The 27,241-nt window shown below is 66.3% G+C and overlaps 3 protein-coding genes and 2 non-coding genes across 13 annotated transcripts; 1 reads left to right on the plus strand and 4 right to left on the minus strand.

Moving 5' to 3' along the window:
- Positions 1-95: 95 nt before the first annotated feature.
- On the minus strand, positions 96-6,649 carry FAM131A (family with sequence similarity 131 member A). The gene is made up of 6 exons (XM_042798755.1): positions 6,352-6,649; positions 4,549-4,673; positions 3,362-3,458; positions 2,884-3,066; positions 2,587-2,715; positions 96-2,192 (listed from the first exon to the last, which is right to left on the minus strand). Exons 1-6 carry the CDS (start codon positions 6,380-6,382, stop codon positions 1,747-1,749), a joined length of 1,011 nt encoding a protein of 336 aa, XP_042654689.1. The 5' UTR covers positions 6,383-6,649; the 3' UTR covers positions 96-1,746.
- A 1,641-nt stretch (positions 6,650-8,290) lies between these two features.
- Positions 8,291-27,241, minus strand: EIF4G1 (eukaryotic translation initiation factor 4 gamma 1). Of its 9 annotated transcripts, none has more exons than XM_042795923.1 (35): positions 27,146-27,241; positions 25,915-25,975; positions 24,529-24,637; positions 24,344-24,430; positions 24,008-24,040; positions 23,373-23,393; positions 22,559-22,732; positions 22,091-22,190; positions 20,223-20,335; positions 19,057-19,149; positions 18,898-18,964; positions 17,544-18,521; positions 16,283-16,371; positions 15,894-16,080; positions 15,392-15,525; positions 15,008-15,145; positions 14,641-14,814; positions 14,365-14,562; positions 13,984-14,130; positions 13,653-13,889; positions 13,457-13,561; positions 12,910-13,063; positions 12,707-12,807; positions 12,505-12,607; positions 12,279-12,381; positions 11,377-11,633; positions 11,183-11,298; positions 10,842-11,014; positions 10,560-10,685; positions 10,385-10,466; positions 10,052-10,150; positions 9,791-9,925; positions 9,618-9,699; positions 9,403-9,543; positions 8,291-9,286 (listed from the first exon to the last, which is right to left on the minus strand). In XM_042795923.1, the coding sequence occupies exons 3-35, from the start codon at positions 24,601-24,603 to the stop codon at positions 9,105-9,107; spliced, it is 5,004 nt and encodes a 1,667-aa protein (XP_042651857.1). In that variant the 5' UTR covers positions 24,604-24,637; positions 25,915-25,975; positions 27,146-27,241; the 3' UTR covers positions 8,291-9,104. The 9 variants fall into 9 exon arrangements, with proteins under 9 accessions (XP_042651857.1, XP_042651865.1, XP_042651878.1 ...); XM_042795931.1 differs by having other exon boundaries at positions 25,915-25,971; positions 27,146-27,194; XM_042795944.1 differs by lacking the exon at positions 24,008-24,040 and having other exon boundaries at positions 15,008-15,127.
- LOC116958997 lies at positions 14,891-14,966 on the minus strand. The gene has a single exon (XR_004405587.1). It is a non-coding gene; the product is annotated as a small nucleolar RNA SNORD66 (small nucleolar RNA).
- LOC116958996 lies at positions 16,160-16,237 on the minus strand. The gene has a single exon (XR_004405586.1). It is a non-coding gene; the product is annotated as a small nucleolar RNA SNORD66 (small nucleolar RNA).
- On the plus strand, positions 20,342-26,236 carry LOC122153722. Its single transcript, XM_042795958.1, has 2 exons — positions 20,342-22,039; positions 25,998-26,236. The coding sequence occupies exons 1-2, from the start codon at positions 21,179-21,181 to the stop codon at positions 26,043-26,045; spliced, it is 909 nt and encodes a 302-aa protein (XP_042651892.1). The 5' UTR covers positions 20,342-21,178; the 3' UTR covers positions 26,046-26,236.

Genomic DNA, 27,241 nt, shown 5'->3' on the forward strand with positions numbered 1-27,241 from the left:
ACGGGGACGGGGACATGTCACTGCCACCACCGGCCTGCCACCAGCCCCCAGCCGCGCCCCACCCCACCCGCAAGAAGAGGCGCCCGGCACAGGGCTCGCACAACGGACTTTATTTGAGACCCGGCGGGATGGAGGAGGGGGTGCCGGGGTGTGGGCACCCCGTGGGTACCACTGCAGTGGGGTGGGGTGGGGGTGGGGGCTCAGGCAGCTCCCGTGGGTATGCACACGCGTGCACATGCGCTCCCGGGTGTGCACACGCACGCAGACACCCACGCAGAGCAAAGCCCCCCCACCCCTCTGCAGGCACCCAGTACCCCCCAGTCCATCCCAGTGCTGTGGGGAGCATCTGCTGTCCCCAGAAAGGGGGTGGTGGTGGTGGTGGTGGGTGGCAGGGAGCCCATCAGCATGGCATCAGGCCTGCTGGCCCCTGCACACCCTCACTGCTTGGCCATGCAGGGAGAGGGGAGCCAGCCCCACGCCGGGCACCCTGGGGCAGGGAAGGGGAACGGGTGCTGTGCCCGGTGGAGGTTGATGGGGGGGTGCTGGGGAGGGTGGGGGGGGTGCATGGGAGCAGGGGTGTAGGGGGTGCTGGGGCACCCCAGGGTGCGGGGCCGTGGCCGGGCTGGGCAAGGAGCAGCATGCAGCGGGCGAGCGGCCCCACGAGAACACGTGCCATGCGGGAAGGGGGGGCTCAAGCGTTGGCAAAAACTGGCATTCCTCCCCCAGACGGCATGCCTGGACCCCCCAGCACAGCCCTGGGGGGCCCTGGAGCTGGGGTGCCACCCCTGGCCAGGACGGGGGGGGCTGGTCGTCCTTCATGTAGGCACTTGGTTCCCTGCTAGGGGTGAGTGACTCAGGGACGGGGACGTCGGTCCCGGCGCCTCCCCCCTCTTTCCACCCCGCATTGCCCCACAGCAGACTCGGGGTCTCTGGTTGGGCTGAGCCCCCTGCCACGGGGCTGGCTTGGGGGTGCTGTCGCTGGTGGCCCAAAACCCCCAGCCTGGGGGCTCGTGCTCACCCGGCTCCCCCCTGGCCCTGCAGTCTCCCTGTGCCGGCCCCACGCGCGTACAAAAGTATAGAAAGTCCCGGCACCGCGGCAATTCTGTGCCCCCCCTGGCACCACGTCCCCCCCCACCCCACCCCCCGGCAGCCCCATGCCGCGAGGCATCAGTTCACAGTTTAAAACTCGGTCTGATAAAAGCCGGCTGGAGAGAGAGGAGAAAAGTCCCCCGCTCCCCAAATCCCCCCTGCCGCCCTGAGCCGAGGGTGCCAGGTGTGGGGCAAGGGCACCACGGGATGCTCGGAGAGGTTCAGCCATGCCAACGGGGGGGAGGGGGGGGGGAGGAGGGGTGTCTTGTGCCCGAAAGAGGAGCCCAGGGCAGTTTGGGGGGGGGGGGAACATGCGAACAACTAGCCCCATTGATTCAGTCCCATCAGTTTTGGGGGACACATCTGGGTGTCAGGGCGGGGGTTGGACCCCCCCAAGCCCTTCCCTGCGCCCCTTCCCCGCTCTCATGCAAAAATCCAGGAGGGCAACGATGTGGCCAAGCGGGGCCGGGGCACGGTGGGGGCACACTGGCCGGGGGGGTGGGGGCTGCAGTGGCCCCCTGACCCCCCCCCCTGCACCCCGATAGCGAGGGGGAGCAGCAGCAGGGCCTGTCCCTCGCCCAGTGCGGGGTCCGGCCGGAGGGCGCTAGCGGGGGGGCTGGACCCCCGCCGGGAGAGGCAGGGCACCCCAGGGGGGCATCAGGGTTCTTCGGCCTCCTCCTCTTCCTCCAGCGATGCCACCCCAGAGGAGGCGACGTCGGAGACTTTCCGGCGGAGCGGGAAGTCCTTGCTCAGCACCACCTCGTCCTCAGCGGGCGAAAGGCAGGCTTCGGCGTAGGACACGGAGTAGAGGGAGTCCTGGCACCGGAGCCGTGCCAGGCCCCGCAAGGCACTTTGGCTGGCCGGGGGGGGCAGCTTGGGAAGCAGCAGGTCCTCACCCCCCAGGGAGCCCAGCAGTTTGGCAGTGAGTTCGGAGGGGGACACCATCTCCAGGCTGCAGAGGCTGGAGCAGAGGGTCTCGGGGGAGAGGGTGTGCGAGGAGTCGCTCTCGGGCTCGCAGGAGCCGTGCCGCACGCCCAGCTGGCAGAGGTGGCCCTGCAGCAGGTCTCGCAGCAGCGCGCTGGCGGGCACCGTGCCGGGCAGCTCTGCAGGAAACCGGGATGCTCGGGGTCAGTGCAGGGCTGATGGCAGAGGGGGCTGCCAGCTGCCCCCCTCCCCGTGCCCCACGGGATGGGAGCAGTGGGATGGGAGCAGCCCCGTGCCAAGGCGCTGTGCTCCCTTTGCCCACAGATTGCTGCGTGCGTGGCACTGCTGGCCACCAAAGGAAAAGCAAAATACGCTCGGACACCAGGGAGGGTCATGTTGCATCCCCGTGGCACCAGGCAGTGGCACTGCCCTGTAAGCAAGTGGCCAGGATGGGGAATGTGGCCGGGCATCGGGCACCCCCCTCCTTCAACCCTTGGCACCAGCAGCGGGACACCAACGCCGGCAGCGGGACACCGTGCCCGCTGGTGTGTGCCCACTCCCCGTGACACTTACCGGTGGGCTGGGAGCTCTCCGTGGAGGGCATGAAGTCCTCGTCGTAGGACTCGTCATTGGAGTCGTCCCCGTCCACTGAAGACCAGGCTCGCAGCTTGGCCTCGGCGATGGCAAACTGCTCCGCCACGCCTGGCACGGGGACAGGCACGGGTCAAGCGTGCGCTGAGAGGTGCTACCCTTCCCGCCCCCAAATTCCCCCTGCCCCGGCACCCCTGCGTGCCGTGGCACCAGCAGATGGATGGTTGGATGGGGGACACCCCCCCCCCCGCCCCCCCCGCCGTGCTGCGCGGTGCCCACCAGCAGCGAAGCGTGCCTCCTGCTCGCCCTCGCTCAGGTGGCAGTAGGAGCTGAAGGCGCTCTCCAGGGCGGCCGGCGGCTCCACCGGCTTGCACCAGCCCTTCCACTCGATGAGGTGGGCGACACGGCCCTGCGCCATGGCCGTCGGCTTCGTCACGTGCTCCTTCACCACCTGCGAGATGCCTGCGGGATGTGCCCCTGCGTCAGCACCCCCTTGGGCACCCCGAGTCCCCTCCACGGAGCCCACGACCCTGGGATCCAGCACCCCCCTCGCTCCTCCAGCCCCCGGGACCTAGCACCCTCCATACCCTCCTCTTGGGTTGCACCGGCGACACCTTGAGACCTCCCCAAACCCCAGAGGGGTGACCCCAATCCCCTCTCCGAGAAGCCCAGCCCCCTCACCCGTAGGAGACCCCCCTCTTCTCCAGATGCACACACACACCCCCCCCCCTCCCCGGGCACCCCCGCGAGCCGTTACCGTGCAGCGAGGAGCGGGCCAGGGCGGCGATCTCCTGGATGGTCAGCGCGCGCCGCGACTTGGGCAGCATCTCGACAGTGTCCTCAACATGGACCTGCTGGGGGTGCGGGCAGGGGCGTCACAGCCCCCGGCCACCCTGCCCGTCCCTGCCGCCGCTCCCGCTCTGGGACCCCCCGTGGGAGCCCCAGGAGGGGGCTTGGCCCCGCTTTGTGCCTTCTCCGCCCCAACCCTGCAGGGCCTGGGGTTTCTGTGCACACGCGTGTTACAGGCACACGGATGCGTGTGGTGTGTCACAGCCACTACAACAGGGCGGTGGGTACACGCCCACCCGTGGCTGTGTGCGCACGCCCACGGTTAGTGCACCCGTGCGCTGCGACTGCGTGCACACGCACTGTGCACGCTCGCACCTGGACTCTTCTACGTCCACGCAGGGACACGCTCAGTGCACGCCCGCCCGCATGTGCCCGCTCTACATGTACACGCACGGACACCCGCACACACGCGCCAACCAGAAATGCACAGGCGTGCTTGCTGAGCACGCACGTACACACTCACAACCCCCCCCACCACCACACCCACTCGCAGCAGACACAGCCCACCTCACCGTGCACACGCGCAAACCCACTCCACGCGCATGCGTGCTCACTGCGCCCGCTCCACACATGCACACGCGTGTGCACTCACTGTACGCACACATGCACCTGCACGTGTGCACACGCACACACACACGTGTGCGTGCGTGCACACGTGCTAGTTGGTGCCACTGAGCGTCCTCCCCAGCTTGTGTGCGCACACGCACACGCACACACACGCGTGTGCAAGGTCACCACGGCCGGGCTCCCCAGCGCCCGCTCCCCGGCAGCACCCGCCACGCCGGAGCATCCCGCTGCACGTCCCCATTGCCTGTCCTGGCCACGCCAGGCCCCGAGCCCACGGGGGAAGCGACTGCAGGATTTGGAGGCGCGCAACAAATTGCATTGCCATGGCAACGAGGCACCGTGGACTGATTTCTCCCAGGATACAGCCCGGCTCGCGGCTGACGTCAGAGCAGCCCCGGCTGCGAGCTGGCAGGGCCGGGCAGGCAGCGGGGCGGTGGGCAGCAGAACCCCCCACCCCGGGGACCCCCGGCCACGGCCAGGACGGGCGTCCCACCACAGAGCGTGGGCTCACGGGCGTCCCGGCGGTACCTGGAGGAAGTCCTGGCTGTCGAAGGAGGCCTGGCGCACCAGGCGGGGCAGCGGGCGGGCGGCACTCAGCGGAGACAGCGCTTTCACCTCCTTCCACTCCACGCACAGCGTCGTGTCCACGGCCACTGCAGGAAGAGCCGGGGCCGGTGTCAGCACCTCTGTGTGTCGTCGTCCCCCCCGCCCCCACCTCCACCCCTGGGGGTAGTGGCTTCTTGCCCAGTCTGAGACCAGACACAACTCATTGCAGGGCTGCTCCGGAGCAGCCTGCTGTTGCGGCACGGGTGACTCACGCCCGGGCAACTCTTCCGCCTGTGTCAGCGGTAACGCACGGCCCCAGCCTGGCACCGGGGACCGGGCACCCGTCCCGGCTTGGCGGCTGTTTTGGGAGGGTTGGGGGCAGCTGGACCAGGCTGGGGGGTGGGAGGCGGACTGGGCCGGGCGCTGGGTGTGTGGAGGGAGGTGGTACTGGGCCGTGCTGGGGTGGGGGGTGGGGGTGGGGGGGCTGGTGCTTCTCTACCATCTCCAACAGTGCCCCCCCTCTCCATTCCCCCATCACTGGGGCAGGAGGGAAAGGAGCAAAAAGGGAAGGGAGCGATAAAAGCACCCGCACCCATTCTCCACCCTGACAGCCTGACCTTCTGGCACCGGCCCCCCAAACGGATGGGTGTCGTCCCCCCCCTCGGGCACTGACTCCCAAGCACCAGGGCCAGGGAGGGTCCCCTGTCACGGCTGCCCCCAGGCCAGGCCAGACCCCAAAGCACCAGGGCAGGACATCCCCAAGGAGCCTCATTCCCCCCCGCACCGAGGTGGGACCAGCTGACATAAACCAGCTGTAGGGTGGGATATGGGGGGGGAAAACCGTGCTCCCCCATCTGGGGGTAGCCCCTGGCTCCCAGAGAAGCTGCTGACAGCATCGCCCCCCACGCCCGGCTGTGGGCAGGGGCACCCTGCGGTGATGCCCCAGCATCGACATCCCTGCCCTCCCTTAGCAACAGCACCTCCAGGGCCCCCCCCGGCGTGTCTGCAACACCCCCAGTGCTGGCCCAGCCCCCAGAACACTCTCAGATCATGGCCACAGCCCCCATCGCCCCCGTCCTTCCTGCAGCACCCCCAGGACATCTGTGGCGCCTCCACAGCACCCCTGTGGCGCCCCACACCCTGCAGCACACCCCTGGCAGCCCACATAGCCCCTCCAGTAGCCCCCCAAACACCTCTGTCCCCCCTCATAGCACCCCCACACCCTCCCAGGCCTCTGACCAGCACCCCAGTCCCACCCCCCCGTTCCCAGCCCCCGGCATCCCCTCACACCCGTTCCCCCCAAGCTGCATTCCAATCCCCCCAACCCCTACACATCCTCACCCCCCATATCTCCCCACACCCCCAGCTGCCCCAGAGGAGCACCCCCAGGCCCCAACCCCCCATCCACCTATAGCCCCCCAGCCCCATATATGTACCCGAGTCCTCCAGAGCCCTCAAGCTCCCTGTATTCCCTCCCCATCCTTAGGCACCCCAATCCTCTCTGCGCCCCTCTCCCCACTTCCACAGCCCCTCCAGCCCCCATCCAATGCCACCCCATCCTCCTCAGCTCCCCCATAACACCCCCCCCTACATCTTCCCATATCCCCCAGCCCCCTCATCGCATCATTCCCGTCTCCCCACACCCCTCCCAGCACCCCCTTCCACCCCACATCCCCAAGCCCCCCACACACACACACCCTCCCTACCTTAGGATCCCTCCCCAGTGGGCCCCCAAATACCCCTGCCACCCCTCTCCCCGGTCCCAGCCCGGTGCCGCTCACCCACCGATGGTGGTTTTGGAGCCAATGCAGCCCATGCTCCCGGGGGGGCCCCGGTGCGGGCACTACCGCCGGCTCCGCGCCGCCCGCATCGCCCCCCGGCCGCATGGGCGGCCCCGGGCAGCGCCCGCGCCCCACCGGAGGCTGCCGCCGGGCCGGGCCGCGGTACCGGAGCCCCGAGCGGTGCCTGCGCCGGGCCGGGGAGCAGCACGTCCAGAGACGTCACTGCTAGGGGAGGAAGAGGAGGGAGAGGGGGAGGCGGGAGGAGGGAGGGAGATGGGGAGGAAGAGGAGGAGGATGGGGAGACGGAGGGAGGAGGGGGAAGAGGAGGAGGAGGAAGGCTGGGGAAGAGGAGGGCGAGGGGGGATGAAGGAGGAGGGAAGGGGTGGATAGGGGAGAGAGGGGCTGGGAGGAAGGGGAGATGAGGAGAGAGAGGAGAAGGGGGATGAAGGCAGCCGGGGAGGATGAAGGAAGAGGGGGGCTGAAGGAAGAGGAAGAGGGGGATGGAGGAAGAGGAGGGGGGCGCGGGGAGGAGGATGGACGAAGGAAGAGGAGGGGGCTGAGGAGGAGGAGGAGAGGAAGGCTGGGAAGCGCGGAGAGCGCCGTGCCAGCACCGCGGACAGCGCCGCCCCCCCCCCCCGGCCCCGGGCCCCCCCCCCGGCAGGGACACGGCCCGGTGAGCGCCGGGGGCGGGGGGCTACAAGGGGCAGGGACTCTCCAGCAAAACAGCCCCCCCTTCAGCCCCAGGCCTGCCCAAGAAAAGGGGGGGCTCTGGCCCTGCCTGCCCCCCCCCCCCCAAAAGGGTGAGTGGTGCCAGAGTAAATCTACACCCCAACACGGGGCTGGGGGTCCCGCCTCGGCGGGGCTGCGTTTGGGGTGACGGCCCCACAGCAGCCTCCCCGGCAGGAGATCGAGGCTGGTGCTGTTGCCGGTCTGAGGGGTGAACTTGCAGCCAAAGACGTCTGTTCATTCTGAAACCTACTGATGGCAATTAACGCTGCAGCACCTTTGCCCTGGCACGGAGGGGAACAGGAGGGCACTGCCAAGGTGCCACCCTCCCCCTTGGCAAGCAAAGTACCGGAGCAGCCCCAGGGTCTCCTTCTTTACTCACTGACTCCTAGGCAGGTGGAGCTCCTGGCCAGTACCCCCCCCACAGAGACCCTGCTGGCCTTTCCCTGCCAACTGGTTGCCAGCATCAGTGCTGCCAGGGCTGCAGCTCAGACAGATCAACCTCTCATCTGGGGAACAGCCTCTGGTTAATTATTCTGTACCCTCTGGGCTGTGGCCAGGGTGACTCAGCAAGAGGCAGCCCAACACACCAAAGACCAGCCCAGCCCCGAGGGGGGTCCAGGCTCCATCCCCAGCAGGGACACCCCACCGGGGACACCCAGCAGGGCTGGGAGCAGCCTGGGCTTGCCCCATCTTCACGCCACCTGCAAGACAAGGGTCACCCGAAGAGAAAAACCTCAAAACCTCATCTCTCCCCTTCTTCTGCCCCCAGGGCAGAGCCCAAGCAGAGGGCGCAGGTCCTGTCACTTCTGTGCCCAGGGGAAAAGGGACACTTGGGGCCATCAGGGTGCTGGCAGGGCTGGTCACTCCACCGCGGGACACCCTGTGCTGGGCAGAGCCGGGGCAGGGGGGAGGAGGGGGCCTGGCTCCAGGCACATCCAACCCCCTTGCCACCCTCCCAGCCCCAGGGTGGGGGGTACCTACCCTCTGCCTTGGGGTGCCGGGGGAGGCTGGGCACTCCCATGCCAGCCCAGGCGCAAGGGACATGGGACAGGGCGGGGGCGGCAACAGCGGCACACGGGGCATTATTTAGCAATGTTCTTTTATTTCCAGTTTTAAGGTGAAAAGATGCCTTTAAATCTTCAATTAAATACTCCATAAAGAAAAAAAAAAAAAAGCAAAAAAAAAAAAAATTATTTACAAATTCACGTGACCAGTAATTGAATCCTTGTTTTAATAATTACACGTGCGGCTCGTCACATCCGGCGCTCTATAAATACAGGGGACGCGGATGGGGGGGCCGCCCCGTCGCTTGCCCAATTGTGGCCTTAAACGTTTGGGAGGAGGATGGGGGCTTTTTGGGGGGAGGAAGGGACTGAGCCTGGCCCAGAGAGAAGAGGTCACCCCCCCTCCTCCCCGGCACCCTCCCCAGGTGTCAGAGCAGGAGCTGGGGGGGGAATGATTTATATTTAAAATAAAAAAAACCATAGAGGGGGCATCCAGGCAGTGATGGGAGGAATAGAGAGAGGACAGGGGAGGGGGAGAAATCACGCTCCTGTCCCCAAACCAAATTTAATAAGTTTATATATATATAATCTCTCTATATTTCAGCAAGAAGTGGGGAGGAGGAAAAGGAGGGGGGAAAGGAGGGGAGACGTATATCCCCAATCCCATCCCCCCTCCCCATAACATGAGTCCGGGGGTGCTCTGCCCCGTTCCTGGAGTCCTGGTGTGCCTGCGCTGGGAGGGGGGAGAGGAGGGGCCCCACTGCAACAGCCGCCTCCCTCAGCATCCGTTTATTATCACCGTGGCAAACTAGTACAGGCCTCGCAAACAGAACCGAGATGGAGCGAGGAGGGAGAGGAGGAGAACTGAAAAGATACAGGGGGGCTGGAGGGGGGGGCACAGCAGGTCCCTCAGCCCTGGCATCGGCAAGTCCAGGGGGGCTGGGAGGGGATGGAGTCGCTCCCCAGGGTGGCCTGCTCTCTCTCTCTCCCCCTTCCTCCTCCTCCTCCTCCTCCTCACGGCTGCTCAGTTGTTATCCGACTCGTCCTCGGCTTCCCGGAGCCAGGTGAAAAAGGCCGTCACCGATTTGAGAGCCACCCCTTTGCCCTGCTGCTCGGCTGGGTCCTTGCTGGACTCCCACTTGTAGAAAGCTTCCTCCTTGATGACATCCTCGTCGTAGAGGGCGTCAAAGAACATCCGCAGCAGGTCTGGGAGAGGGGACAAAGGGGAGCCCCTGCTATTCCCCTGCCACCAGCCACCCTGCTGGGGTGGGGATGTCTTCCACCCCTCCTCCGCCTCAGCCCACCCACCCCACGACACTCACTGGGAGGCTGGTCCAACTTCACCACCAAGGCTTGCAGGGCGTAGAGCGCCTGGAGCTCCTTCTGCTCATCCCGCAGGTACTTCTGCAGCAGCTTGGCTTGGTTGCGGATGACCAGGGCATCCACGCGGCAGGGGTTCTCAACTGCAGGAGATGGGGCGTGAGAGGGGGGCAGCGCGGGCACCCCCACACTCCCCCCACCTCACACTGGTACTCACAGATGATGGCCGAGTGGCACACGGACGTCATCAGGGCCCTGATAAACGTGTTGGATGAGACCTGCTGCTCGCTCAGGTTGGCCTGGTGGAGGGACGATAGAGGGGGCTGTGAGGTGGGGAGAGCGCCAGGAGGTAGCCCCACGAATCCACGGGTGCTGCACCCACACCCTCACCTCGATCCAGTCGTGTATTCTTTGGTTGTTCGGGTTCTCCTTCAGCAGTTTGTCCATTTGCTTGCACAGCTCCTCCGAGGTCAGCTCCTTGCGGCTCGGCGTGTCCGAGCTATCCCCCATCGTGTACTCCAATTTCTGGGGGAGCAGGCAGAGATGAGATGATAAAGGCAGCACGGGGGAACACCGCACTCCTGGCAGCAGGATCCCCCCAGGGTCCCCCGCACGGCCCATCTCTGTCCCTCACTGCCACCGAGCTCCCACCTGCTCTGTGACAAATTTGTTGACATCCTGGTCCTCGGGTAGGAATTCTTTCCAACTCAGGCCCCCGTCCCGCCACAGCTTGCCTGCGGTCTTCTGGCTCTGCAGGACAGACAGACAAGTTGGCATCGGCACCTCACGCCCCCCCATCTCCAGGGAGGGGGGTACTGCAGCTTGGCCATGCCACCCCCATGACCCAGACCCAGCGAGGGGTGGCCCCTGCCATCCCCTCTGGTGGCAGAGAGGCTCAATCCCCACAGGCCAACCTGCCCCTCCCAAGCAGGCTGCCAGTCCCCGAGGCAGCGGCCAGCAGCCACACGAGCCCCGTGCACTTACCATGCCCTTGCACAACAAGCCCAGCACCTCGACCAGCAGTGTGGTGGCCTTCCCGATGGGCACCAGGGGCTTCGTTATCTCCCTGCGGAGCACAAGAAACCTGGCTGAGCCACCTGCCCCCAGGAGCCCCTCCCCGGGACCCCGTGGCAGCACCGCGGAGGGGCACAGCCCTCACCTGAACAGCTCCTCCATGGGAATGCCTTCCTCTTGCAGGATGGGGGTGATGAGTTCGGCCAAGTACAGCCAGATGTGGGGGATGTCGATCTCCATGTCTTCCGCGATCTCCAGGATCTCCCGCAGCCTGCAGGGCAGAGAGGGGCCGTTGGGATCCGGCAGCCCCCGTGCCCTCGGCTGGGAGGGACCTCGGGACGTCTCAGTGATGAGCCCTGCTCAAGGCAGGGCCGAATTCAAAGTCGGCTAAATACCAGCTCGGGGCCAGGCTGCCCCAGCCCCTCACCCTTTGTAGTACTGCTCCTTGGAGAGCGTGCCCGCCTTCACCAGCTGGCACAGCAGGACCCCCATGTGCTCACGGGAGATGGTGCTCCTCTCCAGCGTGGACTCGATACCGTTCTGCACAAAGATGTAGAGCGAGGAGGGGCTGCCCAGCTCCTGCACGCACTGCAGGGCCTCCTGCAAGAAAAAGAGGGGTCAGTACTCTGCCCCACGGCCAGCCCCGGCTCCCCTCTTCCTCATCCAGGCACCACCAGCACCCCTGCCCAACAGCGCTACCTCCCAGGGAGGCAGACAGTGTATTATGGGGGCCATACGGTGCCGTGCCTGGCCACCCCCTCCTCTCACCTTCATGTCATTGATGTGCAGGTATTCCTCTATAATCGCCTTGGATTTCTTCTCCAGCTCCTCTTCTGACAGCGCAGGCTTGGGGGATGCTGCGGGAGGTGCCGGCTCTTGCTTAACTGTGAGGAGAAAGCAAGGGTCAGGCACTGCCAGGGCCAAGCAGAGCCCCCCCCGGCCACCACGCCTCCCCAGCTCACTGGTCTCTCTGCTCCTGTCCCGTTCCTCCGTCATGCTAGCAGCCTTGCGCACGGCTTCGGGGCCGCTCTGCTTCTCTCGTTCTCGGCTCCTGTCCTCTGTCTCTTTGCTGAAGCTCCTCTTGGTGAGGGCAGACCTGTTCCTGTCTGCCCGCTCCCCCCGGTCAGGACGCTCCAAGCGGTCGCTGCCCTTCTCCGAACGCGACTCCCGGTCCCCTCTGTCCCCAGCCTTCTCTGACCTGTCACGGCTGGAGCTGCTCCTGGGTGGGAGGGACAGACACAGTGTGAAGAGCACGTTGCCACCCTCCCTGACCCCAGACTACAGAGCTCTGTGAGACAAGGTCATCCCACTCCAATCCCAGCCTTTTCCAGGGCCTCTTCTAACACTTGACCACCCTCAGGGCAAAACTCTTCTCTGTTTCTCCCCTGTTCCAACTTATCCCTTTTGCCTTTCGCTCTGTCCCTCAGCATGGCTGAGCAGAGCCTGGTCCCATCCTGCCCACACCTTTCCCCTGCTGCAGAGCGTGGCGAGAGCCCCCTTCGTTTTCCTCTTCTGAACCAACCCAACTCCAACTCTCCTTGGGGACCTTGTGCTCCAGCCTCCACGGGGCTCCCTCCAGCCCGCTGATGTCCACCTAGTCCCGGGCCTCCCAGACCCGACCCAGCACCCCGGTGTGGTCCCACAGGTGCCGAATGGCGGGGAGAAAGCCCAGGGTGGGGTCAGCCTTCTTTGCCACAAGGACTCGCCGCTAGCTCCAAGCCCTGATCCTGCCACAGGGGATTATTCCAGTCCAGAGGCTAAACGTTTGCCTCCATACTGACCGACCGCTGCCTGGTTCGGGGGGGGTTCCTCCCTGGGCTTCAGACCAACACACCCACACGCCAAGGTGGGGCTGCCCCCTCACCTCTGCACCACGCGGCGGGACTCCAGGCTCTCGGCGGGGGTTGACTGCTGGAGCGCGGAGAAGCGGTTCAAGGTGCTCGTGGCTGGTCGCCCTGAATCAGATGCTAGGCGTGAAAAGAGGGGAGTCTCAGAGTTCGGCACCGCCCCGGGTACAGGAACTGCAGGGGGAAGGACCCCCGCTCCCACCCTGGTCCAACGGCACCCCCAGCCAGCCCCACATTGCCTACCTGAATCTGCAGGCTTTGCACCAGACCCTCCGCTGCTGCCTTTGCCCCAGCTCAGCCGCCCACCCGGCGCAAAGAGCTGGTTGTTGGAGTCGATGGATCCGGGCTGCAGGGAGAGAGACAGAATCAGCTCTGAACCCCACGCCACGGCAGGATCTGGGCCAGGCAGCCGGCTCAGCCTCCCACACTGCGCCCCCAGCCTCACCTTGGTGATCTTCGTTAGCCGGCTGGTGTCGATGGGCCGGTTGCCCTTGCTGATGGGCACCGTGTTCCAGCCATCATCTGCGACCAGGCTCCCGCGCCCACCTGGGCACAAGGAGGACAGACATAAGGCACAGCCCGGCCTTGAGCGGTGCCCAGTGGGAGCAACCCACCCTTGGCAGCCTCAGCTGCCCCCGGGGCACTCACTGCTGGAGGATGGCCCGGGGGGTCCTCTCCTCTTGTCCTTCGACATGAGCTGCTGCACTTTGATGTGTTCCCGATGTTCCTCCATCTCTGCTTCCTTGTGGATCTGGTCGATGGTTTTGGGGCCCTGGTCTCCTCGCCGCGGCACCCAGCTATTCTGCAGAGGGCAGGGAAGGAGGGAACAGGACACTGAGCCGGCTGGAGGACGAAGGCAGAGACATTCCCCCTTCCCAGGCTCAGGCCAGCCTCCTGCCTTGGCCATCAAACCTCCCCATGTGCTGTGGCAGCTTTTGGCACAGAAGGGCTCGGTTTCCAGAGCCCCCCTGCATTAAACAGCTGCCGGTTACTGTGTGCCCACTACCACTACCATGCTAACCAAGGGCTGGGGGCTAGCATGGCGTCTCTGGGGCCGGCCACAGTTATATACCCACCTCTCCCATCCCAGGGACTCATGGACTGCTGCCGCTCGGAGGACACAGGCCAGCAGCTCCATGGGACCAAGGAGGGGACAGAGGAGAGTCCTCAGGCAATAGCAGTCCACGCGCCTTACCCGTCTGAGGTCAATCACATCCTGCAGCATGAAACGGATTCGGGATGATGTCTTCTTCTCTTTGATGATCTTTTCCATCTGATTGAAGTACTGGTCCATCCTGGGCTATAGAGGGACAGAATGATGGTCACATCCCTCCCAAATGCAAGGGCAGGGCAAGGCAGGGCAAGGCAGGGCAGGGCAAGGCAAGGGGTACCTTGGCCTTTTCAAAGTCCAAGTCCTTGCCAATGGTGGTAAGCAGGCGGCAAAGGCACTCAAGAGACTCTTCATCGTGGTTTTTGAGCAGCTTCACCACGCAGTCATGCATGATAGCCTCCGTCAACATCTTCAGTTTGAAGAGTTCTCCAATGAACTTGATGTTGCCCAGGGATCGCCGGCGGGCCTTGTCCCGCGCCTCCTCCAGCTCGTCCTTCATGCGTGCCTTCTCCTCGGGCTGCAGGGAGGGCACAGCAGGGTAGCTCAGGGCCCAGACCCACTCCGAGGACACCCACACCAGTCCTCAGCCACAGCTGCCCACCCCAACTCACAGCACTGGCATCGTCCATCTCCTTTTGACGCTTCTCAAAGATCTCGTCATCATCCTTGTCCTTCTCAAACTCCTTCTGGCAGCGGTTGAGCAGCAGCTTGCGGAAGTTCACAGTCACCGTGGGCTTGTCTGTTGTGGGCACTTTGAGCTGCAGGGAGAGGTACAACCCAGGCAAGGAGCATGAGTTGTATCTCCCCCCCAAAGTTGGCCAGCTAAGGCCCAGGCACCGCTCAAACCAGGAAAAAGCCGCCCTACACTCTTGTGATGCCCTGCTAAGACTCTGGACTTGGTCCTTCATCCCTCGACCCAGTTTCCCTACCCCACACAGAAGGACCTACACTCCTGCCAGCTCAGCGGGAGACCCCCCCCAGCTCCTGCTCACCCCCATAAGGCAACGGCACATGTTAGCATAGGCAACAGAGAAGTTTGGCTCCGAGATGGCCTTCTCGAAGACGAGGTCGATGACACCCTTGAGCCGCTCCTCCGTGTCGATGGACAACTCCATCACCTGCTTCATCAGCTGCTGGAACATCTGGGGCGTCAGCTTGTTGAGGATGCTGCGGACACGGCGGAGCAGTTCCTGCAAGTACAGCAGGGTCAGCGAGAGCTGGGCACATCCCCTCCCGCCCTCCCGCCGCCCGCCTGCCCCAGCTCCCACCTGCGTCTTGATGTTCTCAGGATCCTCCTCCTCAGAGGCACGCTTGCTGCTGGGTTTCCAGGCCTTCTCGGCCTTGTTCAGCTTGACATCCTCATTGAGGGACACAGTGGCAATGATTTTGCGGGGCTCCTTCCTCTGGCTCTGCTGGGAGCGGCGGGGACCCAACCCTGAGGGCTGACACGGGGAGGAGAAACTCAGCTCTTTGCTGTGGGGCCAGCTGGGCCGGCTCCCGGGGTGTCACCATCCGCCTGTGCTCAGATCCTCACTTCCATCACGGACATCAGTGGCCCAGACACAGCGGCTCGAAGGCTTGATCATCACAGAAAGGCGGAGGGGAACAGCATCAGTGGAGCGAGGAGATACTTACCAGGCCCCGGTTGCCCATGACGGGCCGGCCGAGGTTGGCGAAGGAAGGGGTGAAGTCAGGGCTGCAGTTCATGCCGCTGAGGCGGATGGGGTCGAGCGCCCGCAGTGGGGTCTTGTTGGCCTGTGAAGGTACACAGGGCTGAGGATGCCCGGGGGCAGAGGAGCGGGACGGATCCATCCCCCAGCCTCAGCGCCGGGACAAGGAACTGGAAAGAAGGCCCCAAAGGTGCCCCCACACACCAACCCCAGGCTCAAGGCTTGCTGCAGATGCTGCAACAGGACCCCGAGCACAGCAGGTTGAGTCCCTGCTCTGCCTTGACCAGGTCCAAAAAAAGAGCCAGACCCCCACCACCCACCCTCCCCCGATTTCCAGGGCCGCACCGACCTTGTCCAGCACCACATCCGTGATCTGGGGCAGCCCCTCGGGTTTCTGCATGCTGGCAAAGATGAACTGGAAGCCCAGCAGGAACTCCCGGTCATAGCGCTTCTTCTCCTCGGGGTTCAGTGGCTTCCATTGCTCTGCAGTGGGGGACAGAAGGGAGATCCTGACGTGGACAGTCCCGTGCCCTCCACCCTGAGCTGTGGCAGGTCCAGTCCCACCCAAGGACCAGTGAGGTGGACGGTGGACAACCACAGACCTGCCCCAGCCTAGCACACCATGAGCACGATGCTGCTTGTTTAGACAGAAAGCCGGATGCCACCAGCTCCCTGCCTCCTGCCTCGCTCTGGGGCCTCTGTCCCCCACCCCGTGCCAGGCTTGGGGACAAGATTGGAGGAGAACATGAGGTTTAGGACAGCTGGACCGTGCCACCCACACCCTCCCCACAACTGGGTCCAGAGAGGTGGTGGCGGCTCCCAGCACAGGCCTGGGCCAAGGCACGGCTCACCTTCCTTGTAGCGGTACTTCTGGTCGGCAGCCTTGCCCTTCTCTGGGGCCAGCTTGTCCTCCTTCTCCTCCCACGTCTCCTCCGACTCTTCCTGTGGACGGGCGGGGGCCGCGTCCTCCGCTTCGCGGGCAGGGGCGGGTGCGGGGGGCTTGTTCTCCACCTCCGAGGCACTGTCACTGATCTGAGACTGCATTGGGAGGGACGGAGACAGCAGTCACCCCGCAAGCCTGGTCCTGCCCCCTCCACCCCGCACCCAGGCATCCGCCCTCCCTCAGATCCTCACTGCCATCACGGAACATCAGTGGCCCAGACACGATGGCACAAAGCAAAGTTCATCACAGGAGGAGACGGGACACGGCGTGACACCCGGACACCCCTGGGACACTCACCTCTTTAAAGGCATCCAGCAAATCGCCTACTGCCTCCTTCTTGTTCAGCTCCTTCATCCTTCGCTTCTTCTTTGGCACCGACACGGCGACTGGGATGAGAGGCAGGGAGGTGAAGGACAGGAACCCTCCCAGTCCCCCCCAGGTATCCTGACACCAGGTCTGGGGTCACCAGTGAGGCCCCAGTAACACCAGGTGAGCTTCAGGATGGGGCCATGGGGACATGGTCCTGTCACCCCAGCACAGCCACCATCCCCAAACACACCACCTACCCACCTGGGCATCTGCAGCCCTGCGGATCCTACACCAAGGCACCCTGCTCCCCAAATGTGCGCCCCAGAATACACCCCCTATAGATGCACCTCACATCTCTCCCCATCTGGCCGCTGCACCCCAATTTACCCCACGCCTCTCCAAAACACCCCATCCACACCTCTTCCCTAGCGCAGTGCTCCCCATTCTCCGCAGGGGATTCCTGCAGACACCCACACTCTTCTGCAGGGCAGCCCTTACAGGGACACCCCCGTACACACCTCTGGCCCCACATATGCTTCCCTCCCTGCCATCCCTATACACCACCCCATATAGAGGTGCTCCCCAGAAGCACATCTGCCCCCAGGTTGCCCTCCTACAGCCCCTCCTGCATCCCTGCACAGGGTGCTCTGTATGAACATGTCCTGTGAACCCATCTCCCCCAGTAACCCCCACGCTCCTGTGCAGGGTGCTTTAAAAAAAAAAAAAAAAAAAAAAAATTATATATATCTTCACCCAGCACATCCCCAGGGCACCCCACTTTCCACAGGAACCCCTATGTACTTGCATACCCCTACGCAGAGTGCCCCCAACAGCTCTGCTTCTCCCCTGCCACCCCTCCACCTCACTGTGCCCCCAGACAGTGGGGGACAGCCCTCAAATACAATCCCAATACACCCACCTTACACCCCTGCACGAGGCACCACCTAAAACACAATTCTCTCATGCCACCCCATCCCGCATGACCCAGGACACCCCACACATGCACCCCTCTACACCCACCCCACACCCCTGCATACAGATGCGCTCCCCAGACATCTCCCCCCATTTTTCCATCCACGGGTGCTTTGTCCCCCACCCCATACCCACACATCCTGGGGGTCACCCAACCCCGTCTCCCCTCTCCAATACTCCTCCCGTACCCCATGCCCCGCACCGCACCCGGGTGACCCCCTAACACCCACCCTGGGGCACCCCACGGCCCCGCACGCCCCAGCCCAGCATCCCCAACCTTGTGCAGTCGCCTCCGAGGTCTGAGAGGGGGCAGGGGCCGGGCTCGAGCTCCGCTCCTGAGCCTCGCTGGGGCCTTCGCTCTCCTCCTCCTCCTCCTCTGCCGGGGGGGAGGCAGGGGTGCCGGGCTGGGCCGGCTCCTCAGGCTCCGAGATGGGGCTGATGTCCGACTCGGGCTGCTCCTCGCTTGGCTCCGTTTTGCCAGTGCCCTCCACCCCGTTGGGCAGGGGCAGCTCTTCGGGCTGGGCAATGGGGGAGTCCAGGGTGGGCGCAGGCACCGGTGCGGACACCGGCTGGCACACGGGCACCTCGGGGACCGGCTCGGGCACCTCGTCTAAAACCCCGTTGGCCTCAGCAGCGGGCTCGGCGGCAGGCTCGGGGCAGGGCTCTTCCCGGGGCGGTGGGGGGCTGGGGGAGGAGGGTTTGGCGGGTGCTTCGGGGGCCTGCGGTACGACGGGCGGTGGTGGCGGCGACGGCACGGCCGGCACCGGGGGCACGGCTGGCATTGGGGGGACAACGGGCACCGGCGCCACCTCAGGGGGGGGCACAGGCACCTGTGGGGCGGGCTCCGGGAGGGGAATGGCGACCTCCTCTGCTGCCGCCACCTCCTCTTCCTCCTCTTCTTCTTCCTCCTCCTCCTCCTCTTCTTCCTCCTCCTCCTCCTCCTCCTCCTCCTCCTCCTCCTCCTCCTCCTCCACAGCCCTCGTGTCCATGTCGGGCGCGGGCACGAGGGGCAGCTCCACAGCCCCTGGCACTGTAGTGACGGCGCTAAACGTCTCATGCGGGTCGGGCGGCGCCTCGCCCAGCTCCGCTTTAGTGTCCGCGTCCACGGGGGGCTCCATTGGCACCAGCGTCACGGCCGAGAGCACCACGGGCTCCACCTCGGGGATGAGGGGAGGGGGAGGCGACGGGGACGCTGACTTGCTGGGTTCCAGGGAGACGGGCTTGCTCACCACCAGCGCGGGCTTCGGGCGGTCATCTGCAAGGTGGGCAGCGTTAATGGGGGGAGTTGTCCAATCCCCGGCTCATCCCGCATCCCCCCCGCACCAGCTCCCTCCATCTGCAGGAGGGGTAAGGACAGATGTGCCAACCCACACCACAAACAGGTGATGGGGACAACTGGGGTCCCCCGGTGCCCAGGGGACAGCTGGGGTGAGCAGACAGCCCCCATCAACTCTGCTGGACCCAACATGGGGACGCAGGTCCCCAAGTACGTAGGGAATGCATCTGACCCCAAAATCCCCAGGTGAACTGAGGAACAGCGGGGCTGGCATCTCGCACCCTGCGGTGCCAAAACAGGGAGCCCGGCAGCAGCTGTGCTGGCTGGCATAACCACCGCTGGCACAGGCACTCACCTGGCCGGACAATAACTGCTACATGGGGGGTCTCTCCGTTGGCCTGGGGCTCCAAACCGCTTCCAGCCTGGGAGGGTGGAGGCAAAGAGTGAATTCAGCAGGGCCCTGTGCACGTCCCACTGCTCCAGGCAGGGTGTCGGGGGGGGGGGGTCCTCTTACCTGTGGAGGGGTGGGGGTGGATGAGGTTCTTGCTCCGGACATGATTTCTTCGGTGATGTCTTTGCCACCTTGGTTGGGGTCTCGTATCCGGATCTGTCCGTGGGTCAGGGCAGAGAGGGGGAAGCTGTCAGCGGGGTAGGGGACACAGCACATGGGCCACCCCCCTTTCCCTGGGCCTGACACCCTCAGGACACCCCCTTCTCCGAGGGGAGAGGCAAGAGGCTCATTCAGTGCCTGCGCTGGCCATACTCACCTTGGGGACCGGCGGGTGCCATCTCCCCTCCCCAGGGGGCAAAGCACCCCACAGTCACCAGCCTGTCCCAATGCCCAGTGGGCAGAGACAGCGTGGGGCCAGAGCCAGCACCATTTCCTCATGCCAGTGCCCATCTCCAGGGGTCAGGGGACCCCAAGGCACCACCGCGGTGGCTGCAAGGACAACCCCCACCTCACGGTCAGCACAGGGGTCCTGCCTCAGCACACAAAAGTGGCGGCGAGCTCCGTGTGACACCAGGCACAGCCCCTACGCCCGCAGCCTCACTGGCCCTGAGCAGCAGGAGCCGCAGGGCACCCTGATGGGGGGTAAGTGGGGGACACACGTGGGTCCAGAACTCCGGTGGGGGGAGACAACGCAGCCAAGCATCTTCTTCTTCCCACCCTCAAACACGACTTGCTCCCAGGGCTCTTGCTGCCCAAGGGGCAACAAAGAACCCAAGGGGAACCAAAGCCCCCCCGCCCCCCTCCACAGCTCGGCGGCACCCCCTGCCCCCCAGCACCGGGCTGCGCCGGCAGCCGCCCGGCTCCCCGCTATAAATAGGCCCCGCGCGAGGCCTCCGAGTGCCGGCATCTCCGGGAGCAGACAGCAGTTGGCAGCCGCGGCACCCCCGCCCCCCCCGGGAGCTGTGACTCAGCACAACGCTGCCCGCCAGGACGGCCAAGGTCGCCAGCACCCGCCACGCACCCCGGTCCTCTCGCTGAGCCCCCCCCCCCCCTCCTCCCCGGGGAGGGGGGGCACGGCCCCACACCACCGCCCCCCCCCCCCCTTCCCCGGGGTGCTGCACCACATCCCATCCCACGCGCCACCAGCAACGGGGTTGGTACCGTCCCCTCCTGCATGCAAGCCCCCCCAGCCCCCCCGCCCCGACGCCTGAAGGCAGATGGCTCCTTACCGTCTTGCGTTCTCGTTTCGGGGGGATCGGTGGCTGCTGGCTCACAATGACCTGGGCGGTGGGGACCCCCGCCGGGAACTGCTGCACCCCCTGTGCGGGGTAATAAGCACCCGCTGGAGGAGAGGAGAGAGCGTCAGACCGGCCAACCCAGGCCCTCCACGCCCGTCCTGGGGACCCCCCAATCCCCTAAACGCAGGGGTCTGTCAGGAGCCTGGGGAGCCCGTGCCGTTCTGCAGCGAACCCCCATCGCATCCGGCCCGGATTGTCCCAACCCGCCTGACAGGCCTGACCGAATTCCTTCCCCGTGAAGCACAGCGTCCCCGCGCCGCCCCCACACCCAGCCGGGCCCCGCGGGCGCCCGCCGTGCCCACCGGCTCCATGCTGTCACCAGTGGCCCCACTGGGACGCTCGGCCATGCCAGGTACCGGCATCCCAGCTCTGCCAGTGGCCGCCTTCCTGTCAGCACCCTTATCTCCCCGAGGCCGGCACCAGCCCAAGGGCGGCACCAGGCAACCCCGTCCGCGCCCTCCATTCACACCCAGGCCGAGGGGCTCGGGCTCCCGGCACAGCCCGAGCCCCCCGGTGAGCCCAGCCCAGAGGAGGGAGCCGTGCCGGGGGCCGGAGGCAGAGCTGGACCCCATCCAGGGTTGGCACAGCCCCTGAGAGGCACTCTGCTCCTCCCAGGATATCCGCGAGCATCACCCCCAGAGCGGTGCCACGGGCACACAGGCACGGTGAGTGGAGGGGGGGGCACAGCTCCAGCACCTTCCCAATTGTGCCGAGCCCAGAACTCACCCAAAGGAGCTTTGGTGACTGCTCCGTCCCCGAGGCAGGGATCCCTCCCTCTGCCCAGGGGGGACGCAGGGGCACTGGATGGGCCTCGTACCCCAGGACAGGCCAGGCATGGAGGAGAGGGAGGGAGACCCCAAGCTGCCCAGGGCCAGCCCGTCTCGCCCATGGAGGGACACACCGTGCCAGGCCACCCACCCAGTCTTGGGGGCAAGGGGCACGCTGCTGCCAGCTCCCCCGGGAACAGCTGGAGCCCCAAAGCAGAGGCGGGGGGCAAACCCATCCGGGGACCCCACAGAGATAGCCAGGGGATGCCCCAGCGCCAGGCACAAGGGAGTAGCCATGCCCTAGCCCGAGTGCGGGAGCCAGCCGCTGCCGGGGGCCACCTCCCTCCTCCGAGGGGCCAGCTGGGCCCTGGGAGAAAAGGGAGGGAGGACGGGCACGTACCTGGCTCAGGAGAAGCCCATCTCTGCCCCGGTTACACTTTGCAGCCGTGCCGGGGCCCAGCCAGAGGCCTCGGCTCACATTTCTGCGTCTGCCGGGCCTCTCGGGACCGACCAAGCCTAAATATAGTCACAGCTTGGGTGGCCACATGCGAGCGGGGGGGAAGAAGGGGGGGCTGCTCACACTGCCGCTCCCCAGTGCCGGGAGAGGGCAGGCGTGGAGCGGCCCCGGCACCCCAGGCTCGGCTCCTTGGGGAGCGGGGAGCTGAGGAGGGGGTTTTGGCAAGCACAAAACTGCTCACCACCTCGACGATGAGTGAGGGGGTTGCAGGGGATAAAGTCTGCCCCAGCCCTCCGCCAGGAGAGTTAAACATTAAACGGCCCCGATTTGGAAAAGGGCGGGGACACGATGCGCAGCCCTCAGTGCTGCTGAGAGATGAGCAACACCCCCTGCCCCCCAAAACAGCTTGTAATAAAGTTGCAGAGACAGCCCCAGTGAGCTGGCAGAGGCAAAGGAAGGGGTCTGTGCTCAGCTGGCCAGAGGCAGCAGAGCAAAAAAAAAAAAAAAAAAAAAAAAAAAGTGGGGTGCTGGGGCTGGAAGAGCACCAGGGAGCAAAGCAGGCCCCCCATCTGTACCGTAAGTGCCGAACTCTGTGGGGCTGGCTCCAGGGTAAAAACTAGGGGCGCCGGGCTGGACCGGGTACTGTTGGGTTGGGACGACGTACGTGGAGCGACCCTGCAATGGGGGAGAAAAAGAAAGGTCTGTTACCTCCTCTGCGGGGCATGGATGCACCCCCAATCCACTGATGTACCCCCCAAAACTGCCTGTGAACCAGCTCGGCACCAAGGCAGGGAGCAGGCAAAGTGGGCACCAGGCACCTCGGGGTGGGGGACTGCTGGGGAGGGGGACCAGGGCTGCCTGCTGCCTCTCTACAGAGCTGGGCAACACCCTGCTCAAATCAGTGGGTGCTCAGAGAGCTCGGGGGACCCCTTCCACCCTCCCAAAACAGACCTGGGATCCAACTCCAGGCAACAACAACCCCCCCCACACACACCGGTCCCCACCCCAGCCCCCTCCTGCAGAGCCTGGGGCACTGCCCTCACCTGTCCGGGAATGTAATAGGCTCCTTGGGAAGGTGTGTAGGATATCTGGGAGGGTATCATCATCACCTGGGAAGCGGCCGGATACACATGGGTAGGGGGGCCGGGCCGGGCCGTCGTGTTACTCTGCACGCGGGACGCGCTGGCGGGAGGCTGCGCCCTGTTCTGGTAGAAATGCTTGGGGAGAGACAGGGCACGGCGTCAGGTGGAGCGCCAGCACCCCCCGCACCCAGGGAGGGACCCTCCCTCCCGCCCCACACCGGGGGGAGCAGCCTAGCGGTGCACATCACCCCAAAAAGTCAGCCCTGGGTACGGGGAGAAGGGAACAGCTCTGAGGAGGGGGGATGGGGAGAGGGGAGTCGTGCCCCCCCACCCCCACCCCATTCCCCGGAGCTGACCCCCCCCCCACCCCGTCACCATCCTGTCCCCACGCACCTGAGGGGCCGCCTGGGTCCACCCGACCCAGCTCATGCCCGGCGCGACCCCCTCCCAGCCCGGCGGGGGCCGGCAGCTCCAGCGCCCGGAGCCGGCCACGGCCGCACGCAGCTCGGCGGTGGCGGCGGTCCCGGCGTGCCTCGCACCGGGTCCCGGCACTCGCGCTGAATGCTGGGACCTGTAGTCCCGCCGTGCCAGAGCCGTGCCGGAGCCGGACAGCCAGGAAGTGAGGAGCCAGCTATTCCTCCCCCTGGCCCGTGCCGTTTGTCCCAACCCGGCTTCTTTGCCGGGCAGGAGCATCCCCGGGAGCAGCAGCTCAAGCCCGCAGCGAGTGGGCACGAAAGGGTCACACACGCACCCCCGGGCAAGGAGAAAGCATTACCTGAAGAGACCTGAATCCTCCCTGTTAGCAAGTGCACGCGTACAGAGGGAAAAGGGGAAAGAGAGAGACAGGAGTTACCCACGTTGGGACAGGGCTTGGATGCAGGACGGCTGGCAGAGGAGGGGACAGGAGGCTGGGGAGCCCTTTGCCCAGTGCCCACATCCCACCGGGGTCTCCTGTAGGGACCCCCCCAAGGGGCAGGGAAGAGTTTGAGGGGCTCCCAGCCAGCACAGCCAAGAACGTCACCAGATCTGTCCCCAGCAGCTCCTCTGCACAAGAGGGCTGATGGAGGTCCAGAGGCTTGCAGGGCACCGGAGGGCCTTTGGAGACCCCCGCAAAGTGGGGAGGAAAAGGAGGATGAGGAAGGGCACAGGCAGAAGCAGCAGCCTGGGCCAGGGTTAGCACAGGCACGGCCACATGCTGCAGGCTTCATGCAAAGAGGAAACTGGGGAGACACTGCAGGGAAACCCCCCTCCCAATGTCAAGCAGGTGTACCCCACTTTCCCCAGACGAGCCTGTCCGCCAGCTCTGGGGTCCCCATGTGCTCCCCGGTCCCTTCATGCCCAGGGTCGGTGTTTCTGTGCAGTGTCAGGACAGGGTGCTCGGCATGCGGGGTGGGGGAAGCGGGTTAGTACCTGCTGGTGAATAGCCCGAGGCCCTGCTGGAAACTGAGAGAGGAGGAGAAGGAGGTTTGGGGCAGGGGAGGAAGGAGAGAAGAGCAGTCACTCAGAGGGCACCCCTGGCCGGAGGCGTCTGCCCCCCCCTAACCCCAGGGTCGGGAGGTCCCCAGGCAGCAGTCACAGTCCGGATCACAGGCACGCTCCCCCTCGCAGGTACACACCAGCCCCGAGGGGCACCACGAGGCTCCTCGCACCCCTGGGCACCGCAGCGGTGGGGGCTACTGGGCCAGAAAGCAGAAAGCTGCTGGATGCCCCCCCATCGCCCTCTCCAACGCAGGGCAAAGCCCTTACCTGGCGCGGCTGAGAAGGCGTATTCATTTGTGAGGTCGGTGCCGGGTTAAAAACCACAGGTGCCGTCTGACCGGGTGGGAACGTCGGCTGGAGAGAGGCAGGGAGGGAAGGAGATGGCACCGCCGCCCCTGGCATGAACTGGGGAGGCAAAGCCGGGTCCCCCCCACACCAACGGGGCCGGTTACCTGCGGCAGTCCGGGAGAAGGGGCAGGGTGCGGGGCTGTCGGGGCTCCTCCTGTGGGCTGTGGAGCTTTGTTCATTTCATGGGATTGTGCATAAGGATCCCCTCGCTATCTGCAGGGACAGGGACAGCAGCCGTAAGCCGGAGGTGGGCATCGGTCTCCTGTCCATGTCAGCCCCAAAAACGGGACGTTCTCAGCCCCTCAGCATAAAGCCAGACACCGGCCATACCCCACGGACGGCATTCTGCCAGGGCGCATGCCCCAGTCACCCTTTCCTGCCCCACTGGGGCATGGGGAGAGGGTGAGCACCACCAGGTCGCCCAGCCGGGGCAGGTCCCCACACCCTGTGGGGCAAATCCCCCCCGCATCGTGCCCCAAACCCAGCCGCGGCCACCAGCAGGACTGACACACACACACCCCCCTCCACCAAAGTGACCCTGCAGAGCCAGGCCGGGTGCCCCATGCAAGCAGACACCAGCGCCCGTGACCTGCCGCAAGCACCCAGGCCACCATCACCACCAAACTCCGGGGGGCTGGGTGGGCCGGCGGCACCCCGGCGTCAGCCGTGCCCGGCTCCACCCCGGCTGACCTACTAAGCGCTTCCCCTGGCCGGCCAAACCTGTTCCTGCTGGTGGTGCCGGGTCCCCGGCGTACGCGGCAAACGCCTACCAGGAAGGGCAGGGAGCAGCTCCCGCGTCCCCCCGTGTCCCCCCCCCAGCACCGCTGACGCTCCTGCCCGGGGGGAACCCACTGCCCCCCGTCAGCACCAGCACCCAGGCGGCCCGGACACCTCCCGGTTGTCCCAGGAGGGACTTGGCAGGCGATGCTGCTCTCCCCGCCCCAGTTCAAAGGCCGCCGGGGGCAGAAAGGAAAGGCGGTGCGTGTCCCCCCCCCCACACCCCGCTCTACCCAGTCGGGGGGGTCCACCTGTACCCCACAGTACCCGGCGAGCTCCCCACCAGCCGGGACACCCAAGGGAGCAGCCGCGGTGCCTCCTGTAACCTGACGCCCGGCCGCGTCAGCACCCGGCCCCGCCAGGCACGTCCCACCCGCACCCCTGGGCCACCACAGAGCACCCTGACCCCCCCCCCCCCCCCAGGGCTGCACCCTGGCATGGAGGGGGGACAGTCCCATCACAGGGGACATCCCCCCCTCAAGGATCCTGCTGGGGTTTCAGGAGGTAGCAGGGGCTGGGCTCGCACCCCGCGGTGCTCCCTGTGGGTCCCCTACTCACCGGGGAACCGAGAGCCTGGCCTTAGCACCGGTCACTCCAAAAAAAAAAAATAAAACAAAAAAAAAAATAAAACGTGGGGGGTGTCACACATGGGATGAGGACCCCCAGGGGCAGCCCCGGCCTCCCCCAACTGGCAGCACAACCGGGATACTCACCCCCCCGCGGGAAAAACCTGGGCCGGCTGAGCGGGCCTGCAGAGACCGTTCATCCGACTGACTTGGAGAGGAAACAGAGAGAGGGGGGGGGGGGGAAAAAAAAAAAAAAAAAAAAAAAAAGAGACAGATGAGCGCGGGGGGAGCCCACCCCGGGGCCGTGCTGCCCCCTCCCCGGGGTGCGGCAGGTCCCGTCCCGGGGGCGGGGGCGGGGGGGGAAGCGCCGAGGGGGGTTTTGCAACAAGAGGAGCCGCGGCGGCCGCTGCCTCCCCCGCGCCGGGAGAGGCCCGGGCTGCGCTGGGCCCCGCCGGGCCGGGGGCGGTGGGGATGGGGGGGGTCCGTACCGGACACACACACACACACACACACACACACACACAGACACACACACACACCGGGAAGCGGGGCGCCGCGGCGGCGGGGGCCGGCTCGCCGGGCGGCCGGACAAGGCGGGTGTCCCCCGGCGGCGGGGCTGGGCCAGGCCGCGGCAGCCGGCCCCGCCAGGCCCGAACCCGGCCTCGCCCGCGGGGCCGAGGAGGGCGACCCGGCCGGCCGGCGTTACCGGCTGAAGTCCCGGGGCGGCGGGCGGGCCCGAGGGGCCGGCACCATCTTGGCGGCGGGGCGGGAGCGGCCGGGGCGCGGCGCGGGGCCCGGGGCGGCGTGCGGCAGCAACACCCCCCCCCCCCCCCCCCCCCCCCCCACACACACTCACACACACACACACACACACACACTCCCCCCCCCCCCCCCGCGGCGGCGGCGGCCTCTGCCAAGGACACGTGTCACTGCCGCCCGCCGCCATGGCCCGCGGCCCCGCCGGCACCGGCGGCACGGAGCGGGCGTGGCGGGGGCGCGCACCACGTGCGGCGGCGGCGGCGGCGGCGGCGGGCCTAGGCGGGCGCGGCGGCGGCGGCGGGGGAAAGCACGTGCGCGGCGGCGGGGCGCACCGGCCGGCACGTGGGCGCGGAGCGGGCGCCTGCACGGGACGCACCGGGGCGGCGGCGGCGGCGGCCGGGCCCAGCGGGGAGCGGGGAGGGGAGGGAGGGGGCCGGCGGGGCGGCGCCCACGTGGTGGTGGCGGCGGCGGGGCCCGGCGGCGCGAGGCCCGGGGCGGCGGCGGCACGCGGCCCGGTACCGGTACCCCCCCCCGCCCTTCCCCTCCCCCCCCCCCACACACACCCACCCCCCCCGCCCGCCCCCCCGCGGCGCGCGCCCGCCCCGCCCCCGCCCGTTACCTTCAGTCTCCTTCAGCGCGCGCGGCCCGACGCAGCCGCAGCGCAGCGCAGCACGACCATTTCCGGAGCCGCGCCGCGCGCAGGGGGCGGGGCTGG

The sequence above is a fragment of the Tyto alba genome, unplaced genomic scaffold, assembly GCF_018691265.1.
Source record: "Tyto alba isolate M040663 unplaced genomic scaffold, T.alba_DEE_v4.0 Super-Scaffold_10, whole genome shotgun sequence".
NCBI classification, from domain to species: Eukaryota; Metazoa; Chordata; class Aves; order Strigiformes; family Tytonidae; genus Tyto; species Tyto alba.

Excerpts from the sequence above, each read along its gene's own strand:
- LOC122153722 (XM_042795958.1), top strand. The coding sequence starts at position 21,179 with ATGGAGGGACACACCGTGCCAGGCCACCCACCCAGTCTTGGGGGCAAG. Across the intron at positions 22,040-25,997 it reads AAAAAAAAAAAAAAAGTGGG|GGGGGGGGGGGGAAAAAAAA; the intron begins GTGCTGGGGCTG and ends AAACAGAGAGAG.
- EIF4G1 (XM_042795923.1), bottom strand. The coding sequence starts at position 24,603 with ATGAACAAAGCTCCACAGCCCACAGGAGGAGCCCCGACAGCCCCGCAC. Across the intron at positions 12,808-12,909 it reads CCCCGGGCCATCCTCCAGCA|GTGGGCGCGGGAGCCTGGTC; the intron begins GTGAGTGCCCCG and ends CCTTGTGCCCAG. Across the intron at positions 11,299-11,376 it reads GGACAGGAGCAGAGAGACCA|TTAAGCAAGAGCCGGCACCT; the intron begins GTGAGCTGGGGA and ends TTCTCCTCACAG.
- FAM131A (XM_042798755.1), bottom strand. The coding sequence starts at position 6,382 with ATGGGCTGCATTGGCTCCAAAACCACCATCG. Across the intron at positions 3,459-4,548 it reads ACAGCCAGGACTTCCTCCAG|CAGGTCCATGTTGAGGACAC; the intron begins GTACCGCCGGGA and ends CCGCACCCCCAG. Across the intron at positions 2,716-2,883 it reads GGAGGCACGCTTCGCTGCTG|GCGTGGCGGAGCAGTTTGCC; the intron begins GTGGGCACCGCG and ends TCCCCGTGCCAG.